The 9,832-nt window shown below is 53.0% G+C and overlaps 1 protein-coding gene across 3 annotated transcripts; it reads right to left on the bottom strand.

Annotated features, from left to right (window-relative positions):
* Positions 1–4,996: 4,996 nt before the first annotated feature.
* On the bottom strand, positions 4,997–9,579 carry LOC127310029 (uncharacterized). Of its 3 annotated transcripts, none has more exons than XM_071822868.1 (4): positions 6,852–9,579; positions 6,583–6,771; positions 6,293–6,501; positions 4,997–6,197 (listed from the first exon to the last, which is right to left on the bottom strand). In XM_071822868.1, exons 1-4 carry the CDS (start codon positions 7,881–7,883, stop codon positions 5,372–5,374), a joined length of 2,256 nt encoding a protein of 751 aa, XP_071678969.1. In that variant the 5' UTR covers positions 7,884–9,579; the 3' UTR covers positions 4,997–5,371. The 3 variants fall into 3 exon arrangements, with proteins under 3 accessions (XP_071678969.1, XP_071678970.1, XP_071678968.1); XM_071822869.1 differs by having other exon boundaries at positions 6,293–6,530; positions 6,612–6,771; XM_071822867.1 differs by having other exon boundaries at positions 6,293–6,771.
* Between the last annotated feature and the right edge of the window lie 253 nt (positions 9,580–9,832).

Genomic DNA, 9,832 nt, shown 5'->3' with positions numbered 1-9,832 from the left:
ATTCCGGTTTCCACCAAATTCCTTTGAAAAAGGAAGATCAAATAAAAACTGCGTTCATTACCCCGCACGGGGCTTATTGCTATGTCACTATGCCTTTTGGGTTGCGCAACGCTGGTGCAACGTACCAGCGCTGTATGCAGAAATGCTTGTTTGATCAAATTGGAAAAAATGTACAAGTCTATGTGGATGACATCGTGATAAAACTAAGGTAAAGAACACTTTAATCGATGACATCCGGCAAACATTCGATAACCTAAGACGGTTCCGGATGAAACTCAATCCGGCAAAATGCACCTTTGGTGTCCCCGCCGGCAAGCTGCTCGGTTTCTTAGTATCAAGCCGGGGCATAGAGGTTAATCCGGTAAAGATCCGAGCAATAGAAAGAATGGCTATCCCTCGAGAGTTAAAAGATGTGCAAAAGTTTACCGGAAGCTTGGCATCGCTAAGCCGGTTTGTAAGCAGGTTGGGAGAAAAAGCTCGCCACTCTATGCTCTCATGAAAAATCCGACACGTTCGTCTGGACCCCTCAGGCAGACGCAGCGTTTAAAGAGCTGAAAACAATGCTAGCCACAGCACCCATACTGGCTTCACCTTTAGAAAGAGAGCCTATGCTGTTATACATAGCAGCAACAAACCGGGTTGTGAGTGTAGTGGTTGTAGTTGAAAGAGAAGAGGAAGAAAAAACCGTCCAGAGGCCGGTATACTACTTGAGCGAGGTGCTCTCCCTCTCAAAACAAAACTACCCTCACTTCCAGAAAATGACTTATGGCGTGTACATGGCCGCCACCAAGCTCAAGCACTACTTTGAGGAGCACCCCATGAAAGTGGTGAGCGAAGCACCAATTTCCGACATCATGTGCAACAAAGATGCCAGCGGCCGGATTGCGAAATGGGCAATCCAGATATCACCGTACGTACCGGTGTATGAAAGAAGAGATGCCATAAAATCACAGGCTTTGGCTGATTTCCTTGTTGATTGGGCGGAGATGCAGTACAAGCCGCCAGATCAGAGGATAGAATACTGGAAGATGCACTTTGACGGATCCAAGCTCAAGGAAGGTCTAGGTGCCGGTGTGGTGCTCACTTCCCCAAAAGGAGATCACCTCCGGTATGTTTTACAAGTGCATTTCAGGGCATCAAACAATGTCGCTGAATATGAAGCTTTGATCCATGGGCTTAAGGTCGCAAAAGAAATCGGTGCGCACCGGATCATTTGCTACGGAGATTCAGACCTTGTGGTACAGCAGTGTTCCGGGGATTGGGATGCAAAAGATGCCAACATGGTCTCGTACCGGTTTCACGTGCAAAAGATTGCCGGATTCTTCGAAGGGTGTGAGTTTCACCATGTGCCGCGAGCAGAAAATGAGGCCGCGGATGCTTTGTCCAAGCTGGGCTCATCTAGGCAAGAAATTCCTCCCGGAATAGCTTTGGCTCACCTAAGAGTGCCATCGATCAAACCGAGCCCGGAGTCTAATCAATTTTTGTACTGAGTCACACATAGTACCCATGGATATCGATGAAGGGAACCCGGGGACTGCTCCGGCAAGCTCGGGGACTGCTCCGGTAGGCTCGGGGACTGCTGTACCCATACCGGAAGAAACGATGCTGGTAGATAGCATGGAGATAGATGCACCGGTGTTTTTGGTTAGAGAAATACCATCGTGGGTTAAACCTATTAAGGAATTCCTGATCAGCGGCACCTTGCCGGCTGACGAAAATGAATCAAGGAGGATACAAAGAAGGTCCAAAGCTTACACATTCATCAATGGTGAGGTGTACAAGAGAAGCGTTACCGGTGTCCTTCAAAGATGTGTGGAACCGGAGGAAGGAAAAGAGATGCTTGAGGAAATTCACCAAGGAGAATGTGGGCATCATGCTTCGTCAAGGGCGCTAGTAGCAAAAGTTTTCCGGCATGGGTTCTATTGGCCCACTGCTTTGGAGAACGCTGAGGATTTGGTAAGAAAATGCAACGGCTGCCAGAGGTACGCCAAGCAAAACCATACCCCAGCATCCGGTTTAAAGACAATACCGCTAACATGGCCATTCGCTGTTTGGTGCCTTGACATGGTTGGACCATTCAAAACTGCAAGAAGCAGCATGACTCACATCTTGGTCATGGTGGATAAGTTCACCAAGTGGCTGGAAGTAAAACCTATCGCAAAGTGTGATGGGCATACAGCTGTGAAATTCTTGAAAGATGTCATTTTGCGGTATGGATACCCGCACAGCATCATCACTGATAACGGAACCAACTTTGCTCAAGGTGAGTTCAAAAGGTTCTGTGAAGAAAAGAACATCCGGTTGGATTTGTGCTCAGTGGCACATCCACAGGGCAATGGCCAAGTAGAAAGAATGAATGCCTTGGTGCTTTCCGGTATCAAGCCTAGACTCATTGATGCGGTGGAAAAGTCACCGGGATGTTGGCTCGATGAGCTACCATCAGTACTGTGGAGTATAAGAACAACTCCAAACCGGTCTACCGGATACACTCCCTTCTTCATGGTTTATGGAGCAGAAGCGGTGATACCAACCGATATCATTCATGATTCACCAAGGGTACAGCTCTATACTGAGCAAGAGGTCAAAGAGGCCAGAGAAAATGATGTCGACTTGCTGGAAGAAGCAAGAGAGCTGGCTTTGGCAAGAACAGCCATTTACCAGCAAAACCTAAGACGCTATCATAACCGGAAGGTTAACCCGAGAGTTTTCCGGGAAGGAGATCTTGTACTTCGCCTGGTGCAGCGCACTGAAGGCCGGCATAAGCTCTTGCCACCATGGGAAGGTCCCTTCATTGTAAGCAAGGTGCTTCACAATGATGCATACTACTTGATCGATGCACAGGAGTGGAAGAAAGGAAAGGCGGACAGGTCCGGAGAGGAGAGCAAGCGTCCATGGAACGTAGCTCTGTTGCGCCCTTTCTACTCTTGAAGTGGTGGTGTAAGAAGTTCCTTTTTGTACCTTATATGCTATGAATAAAAGATGCCGGAACCTCGAATGAATCTCGGGGACTACCCCAACTTAAGTTGCATGTAACTTGTTTATTTTTTCAGTTTACCGGTTGCTTATTGAATGTTTTTTCTTTCCGGTTTAGTAGTGTGCTAAATCCTACCGGAGTCTTCGACTCTGCTGCTGTCCGCAAACCGGCTTCATGGCAAGCAAGATAAACCGGTAGGAGATAAGCACATGAACTGCGAAAAGGGGGAGCAGGAAAGAACAATCCGGAAAGGTTAACTAACCCCGGTTGAACCGGTTTTTTGCAAAATTTCAAAGTTATTTCTAAGTTCAAGAAGATGCTTGTTTGGTGAAAGAACCTTGTGCTCATACGCCAAAGAACGCCCAGAGAAGGCAGGCAGAGCCAAGGCAAAAGAACCAAGTATGCATCAAATTGGATGCGGGAGCAATTGAGAAATCTTTGCAGTGCAGGATAAAATCAAAACCAAAAGCAAATTATGCTAAGGCAAACTCATAAATACTTAGCTACCGGTATAACCTACCGGCAGGAAATGTTGTAGCACAACCACAGGCAAACTTAAGTCTTACATCATAAGCCCCGGCATTCCGGGGCAGAATTTAACAGACATTGTCTTAAGGTAAACAGGGCCAACAGGCATAGCAGGCAAAGATATCGTAGAAGGTCATCAGGCAGCAGGGGCGTCGGGTGGAGCAGCACCGGCCTCGGCATCTTCAGGAGGAGTAGCGCCGGCTTCGGGAGCTTCCGGCGGCGCGTCCTCGGCAGCTTCACCTTCATCTCCCTCGTCTTCTTCTTCCTCATCGCTGAGGTAGTCCTTGACGCCAGGAGGGGGTGGGATGAAGGTGCGGACCTCGGCATACTCAGCGAGCCGGTATGCCCGGTCCTGCCGCTTCGCGGAGAGCGCCGGGTCGGTGTCCGTGGGAGCGTCCGCGCGAACACCTTGGAGAGCATCCAGGTCAAGAGCAGGGTACCATGAGCACACAGAGCGCAGCGCCGTGTCAGCTCCGGCACGAGCCGCGGAACACTGCCACTCGCGGATCCGGTGCCCGGCGTCATTAAGCCGCGAGGCGGTGAGGGTGATATTCCCCGGCAGCTCCTCCTCGTGCCACAAAACCTTGAAAACTTGGATGGCAGCGGCTGGCAGGTCAGCAAGAAGCCGGTCGACGGAGCGCATATGCTGAACACGCGCGGGAGAGGGCGACAAGATAGTCGTACCCATCCCAGTGCGCATCCAGATTTGGAAATTCCCGCGCAATCCGATCCTCCCTCACCTTCTTTAAGGCAAAGACCTGGGATGCCGGGAAGTGCTCTACAGGAAGAAGGAAAAGCATAAACACGAGACACCGGAAAGAGTATGTCGGAAAAAACATGTCGGAAAAAGCAAGGAACAAAGATAAATCTTCAAAGGAAAAAGCTTATAAGCAAAAGAAGGGGCAAGGCAGGAGCTTACGGAGGGCTAGCGCATCTATCTGCATAACCAACCGATCGTACTCCCGGTGATCGGTGGTCATAGTATCAATAAGGCGCTCCGCTGCCTTCCGCGACTTCCTTTCCTCCTCCAGGTCTGCCGCGAGGACGGTGTTGGCGTTGGTGGAATCCTCCACAATCTCCGCCACCCTGGCCTCCGCTGCTACCCGGCGTCCTTCAAGGCTTGCTCATGCCGGAGCGCGGCTTGTATAGCCTGCTCCTTGAGCTCCCCTGTGGCGGTCTTCTGGGCCTCCAGCACCTCGTTGTGCTCCTTAAGGAGCTGCTCCTTCTCGCCTAAATACCGAAAAGAAAAGTCTTAACAGGCAACAATAGATCAAATGAAAAAAGAAAAGGGTTAGCAGAAAAAGATGGTACCTTGAAGCTTGGCAACCTGGGCCTTCAGGGCCTCGAGGCTAGCTTCCGGAACAACTGTTAAACAAAAAGTGCGTAAGTATCAAGGAAGGAAACATTCCGGTGAAAAGATACCGGAGGCAAAAGAAACAAACCTTGGCAGTGGGCGTGGGCCTCAAAGAAGCTCCCGGTGCTCCCACAGAAGCTCCTCGAAGAGTTGCTTCCGGGTGTCAGCAGTGCTCTGTTTAAAAGAAAAAATAGTTGAGAAAGAAACAAGGTTTCAACCCGAAACTCGGGGACTGGCAGTGCCGGTTTTCCGCATTTTTAAGATAAGTTTTGCGCTAAGAACAAAGTTCTTAACCCGAAACTCGGGGACTGGCAATGCCGGTTTTGCGCGTTTCTAAGGTAAATTGTGTGTTAACAAGAAGGTGTTTAACCCGAAGCTCGGGGACTGGCAGTGCCGGTTTCACGCTAAGTTTTAGGTTAAAGTTTTGCGCCAAGAGCTGCGCTCTCACCACAAAACTCGGGGACTGGGAGAATAGATAAGATCCGGAGAGAAAAAGAAACCGGCATCAACAGAAATTATAAAAGAGATTTAGCAGAACTTACCACCACGTTGTTGGTGGCATCGTACCAAGCACTGTCGAACTCTTTCACGGCGCGTTTAAGCCGCGTGAAATGTTCTTCAGTAGACCGGGCCCCGGCGGGATCCGGTGCCGGAAGGCGATCCTTCCCCAGGCCGCGGGTAGAAGCAGAGATATCCGCCTCATTCCACTTCTGGGCATAAGGGAGAAGGTGCCCCAGGTCCTTGCCCGCGCGCTTCAGATTAACAATCCGGCCCAGGAGGCCGGTGGGCTTGTCTTGTGCAGCGAGCGCGGCGGGGCCAACGTGCAGCACCACATCTCCTGAAGCGCCAGAGGCGCCGCCCTCCACAGCCTTGCCGCGGGAAGCCCCGGGCTTGAGGAAAGTGGTGATCTTGGGAGTCCCCGACGGCGCCGGTTGCTTGGCCGCGGAAGGTCCTTGGCTAGGCGGCGGTGTCGGCGTGGCCTTGGGAGGAGAAGGTACCGGCGCGGAAGCATCCGGCGCGGTAGGGGAAGAGCTTGCTTCTTTCTTCTTCTTCTTCGGGGGAGGAGGAACCAGAGGTTCCGCCTGCCCGGCTTCAGTCTGGCCGGCGCCGATGTTGCTGGCGCCGGTGTCTTGGGTCTCTGGAGGGGAGGTGAAGTCCTCCTCCGCGCGGTGATCTGGAGGTGTTGGGGCCGCGCGCCCCGAACTTGTAGTGCCTCCCGAAGGGGAGGCAGAGGTGTTGCCGGCACCAGATGGTACCGGACTTGAGTGAGGAGGAGGAGTTGAAGTCCTCGCGGAGCCGGTGGAGCCAGCGGAGCCGGCAGAGCCAAGCTCAAGCGCAGGGCTGAGAGAAAGGAAGAACAGAGTAAGTTGGGAAAAAGCAACCGGAAAAGAACTCGGTGGAAACCAAGAAAGCATAAAAAGAAGATAAGAACTTACCCGGAAGACATCGGCATCCGCTTCTGCTTATAGCGCTTGGTGCCCACCTGCTTCCCACCAATAACCTCAGTCCGAGGGCGTTTGCCGGAAGAAGCATGGCTGGGGCCGGCGTCGGCAGCTGGAGGATCGCTCTTTTGGCCCTCGGCCATGAGCTTGCCCAGAAACTCGTCGCCAACCTCGGCCTGCAGCGGGGGGACATGCTCATGGACCTGTGGTTTGTTGCTGGCTGAGGGAAGATCTACAGATTGGAAGTAACAAAAAGGGTATAAGAAAACGAACAGGAAAGCTACCTCGAGTATGGTCAAGTCATCAGACGAACCAGCAGGTTCCGGCGGAGACTTGCCGAGGCGGGAAGCTGGGGTCCGGCCCATCCTTAGATCCAGCCAATGAATGACAGGATCCGGATCGTACTTGTCCAGGGGCCTCTTCTGGCGAGGGCCTCGCCGGTCTGAATCGATCCGGGGGAAGCGGGCCTTGGCCTGAAAACAAAGGAAAAAGAAAGATTAGACACAAGTACAAAAGTTACCGCTAATACGACCAGAGCCGCATATCTTCTTACATCTTCGGACGGAGGGTTCCTGGCGCTGAGGGGGCAAAGGCCCCACTCCCAGTCATCCGGCATGTCAGTTTGGCAGATCTGACTAGCCTTAAGGACCACGTCCTCCTTGCTCAGGGCCAGGCCGGTGATCTTAGTAGGATCACCGGGGCCGTACATCTCACTGATCTTGTGAGCACGCCGCTGGAGGGGAAGCACCCGGCGGCTGATGAAAGTGCGGATGATATCGTCGGAGCAGATGTCGGTGTCCTTCATCAACCTCTGCATGAAGCGCACCACCCGGTTCGTCTCGGCGTGATCCCTTCCGGGGTTGTACTGCCAATTAGTCTTGGCTGGAGGCGCCGGATTGAATGCCGGCAGGTTGATGAGGTCCTCGTCGCCCGCATTCCTCACATAGAAGAATGTCGTCTGCCACAAGCGGCAAGACTCGAGGCCATTGAACTTAAAAAAGGGGCTCCCTTGACGGGAGCCGATGATGCAGGACCCGCATTGAACGGGGGGTTTGGGGGCAGGAATGTCCTTGCCCTGGACCGAGTTGATCCGAAGGGAGAAAAAGCGGGCAAACGTCTCTCGAGCGGGACGGATGCCAATGTAGCCTTCCATGAAGGCCACAAAGCAAGAAAGGTAAAAAACGGCATTGCCGGGGAGATGATGAGGTTGGAGACGATAGAAATCAAGGAACTGACGAAAGAAGTCAGAGGCAGGAAGGCCGAAGCCACGCTCAAAGTGAGCAAGGAAAACAACAGTTTCACCGGGTTCGAGCACCGGTTGGATTTCGCCGCGAGGAAGCCGGCAGGTGACTCCTTCCGGAATCCTCCTGGACCGGTAGAGCCAGTCGATCTCGTATTGGGTCACGTCGGAACCTCTCCAGGCTCCGCGTGTCTTGTCCTTTCCGGAGGCCCGGCTAGATGTGCCGGTCTCTTGTTTCCGGCTGGACGTCTGACCCATCCGGGCGGCGTCGTCGGTTAGCCCACCGGAAGCGTTGCTATCCTGAGTGCTAGAGGTGGCCGCAGGGAGAGACTCTTCACTAGGCATGGGGATCTAGAAGATGCCGAGATCTACCGAGAAACAGTTTTCCCCGAACGAACCCACGCGCGAAGATCTACGAGTAAGAAGAAAAGCAAAACAAAGAGCGAATAAATACTCTACCGTCCCAAGATCCAAAGTGCAAGAGGAAAGGGGTAAAGGCGCGTCGAGCCTAACCTGGGGCGGCGGAGTTGCGAGGGAAGAAGTTCGCTGGAGAAACGGCGAGCCTGCGACCGGCGAGGAAGTCCGTCGGCGGCGAGGCGAAGAAGTGCTTGAGGAAAGGCGAATGCGGCGGGCTCGGCGGAGTCGCTGCTGAGGATCTCCGCGCAGCGAAGTCCGGCGGAACGCAGGCGTGAGTTCGCCGGGCGACGGGCACGAACGAGCGGCGGAAGACGAAGAGCGGCGGAGAGCACGGAGGCGAAGAACTCTGTGCGCAAGGAAGTGGGGAATGCGGAGAAGATGAAGAGAGAGCGGCGGTTGCGCTTATAAAGGAGAAGGGAAATGGGCTGGAAACCGCTGGGCCGCGGCGGTTCGCCTCGCGGCCCACGGCGGTTCGCATCATGGGCCGCCACGTGTCAAGGAGATACACGCAAAAACAGGAGGCCACACGGAGATACCCAAAGGATCCAGAACGGCTAGTGGGATCCGCTGCGGTGCATTTAATGCGTGCGCGGGAGTCGATACGATGTGACAGCGGACACTGGCGCGTCAGTTACAGTGCGCATGTCACTGACAGGCGCGGGACCCGATATATTCTCGACTTCGCCGAGGAAGGAGTAAAGACACAAGGTGCCGGAAAAAAGAGGTGCCGGAACAAGCCTTGCGAAGAGAAGAAAAGGAACAAGGGTAAAGGTGCCGGAACTTAGCTCAAAAGATGAGTGGCTAAACCGGTATCTTAAAAAGATGAAAACCTGGCATGGTCTGTAGGAAAGAATCCTCCAGACTATACCAGCTTCGGGGACTAATGTTGGGGGGATAACCCCCGGTATGCCAAAGGCATGCCAAACCGGATGGTTTGAGCCATCAAGATACCGGTTTAATGTTCTTACCGGAAGCCTAGTAGGAATCCGGGAGAGCAAGGCTAAGCCGGTATCCCCAAAGGGGTATGCCGGAACCCGGTAAAGAAGATACCGGAAAGGAGAGCCTGTCGGCAGGTCTGGTCAAAGATTCTCTTCAGAGCAAGAAGACAAGGATGAGCCAAGCAAAGTAACTTTATTCAGAGCCCTGGCGCCAAAGAGAGAGGTGACGTCCAAAGAAGCCGGAGGACATCAGCAGCCCTGATAAAAGAAGGCCCCGGTGTCATCTATGATTAAAGTAGCTTTGTACAGTAGCCTGTTAAAGTAGCTTTGTACAGTAGCTCTGTAAAGTAGTTTGTCCAGTCAAAGATGCCATTAGGGTTTCTTGCAGTGTAAGCCACCCTCTCCCCTATATAAGGAGAGGGGGCAGCCCTTCTTCACGGGCAAGCAAGTAGGTACGCGCATGTGTAGGAAGGCAGAGCCTGTAACTTGTGAATCAATGAAAATGGTGATCTAGAGGGAGTTCTTCCTTGTGTCTTTCTTCTTCAACCTCTGGCCTTGGCCAAGTTCTTGAGGAAACCATCCGGAACCTCTTCCCACCTGATCGCAAACCCTCCCCCGAATCCTCTTGCGTCCATTCGGCCCCAATCTAAGCCATCCTATGGCATCTGCTCGTTCACCACGACGACAGGAACCCTAGACGGATTCTACGCCTTTGTGGCGATTTGTTGGGAGCCTCCAATTAAGTTGTGGATGTGTGCCCCAATCTTTGTGTAAGGCCCGGTTTCCGCCTCGAAGGAAATCCCTTAGTGGAACCGTGACCTAGGCCTTTGTGGCGAGGGTCACCGGAGATTTAGGTGAGGCGCCTTCGTGGCGTTCGGTGTGTGGTGTGAGTACCGCATCTTGGGGTGAGGCCTTTGTGGCGTTGGTGTGCATCGAGCA

This window comes from Lolium perenne, chromosome 6, assembly GCF_019359855.2.
Source record: "Lolium perenne isolate Kyuss_39 chromosome 6, Kyuss_2.0, whole genome shotgun sequence".
NCBI lineage: Eukaryota > Viridiplantae > Streptophyta > Magnoliopsida > Poales > Poaceae > Lolium > Lolium perenne.
This window is presented reverse-complemented; position numbering and strand designations above follow the sequence as displayed.

Bases quoted from the DNA above. Each gene is read 5' to 3' on its own strand.
- LOC127310029 (XM_071822867.1), bottom strand. From the start codon at position 7,883: ATGCCTAGTGAAGAGTCTCTCCCTGCGGCCACCTCTAGCACTCAGGAT. The intron at 6,772-6,851 runs GTAAGAAGATAT...CTTTGTTTTCAG, and splicing joins GGAACCCTCCGTCCGAAGAT to GCCAAGGCCCGCTTCCCCCG. The intron at 6,198-6,292 runs GTAAGTTCTTAT...CCTTTCTCTCAG, and splicing joins CGGATGCCGATGTCTTCCGG to CCCTGCGCTTGAGCTTGGCT.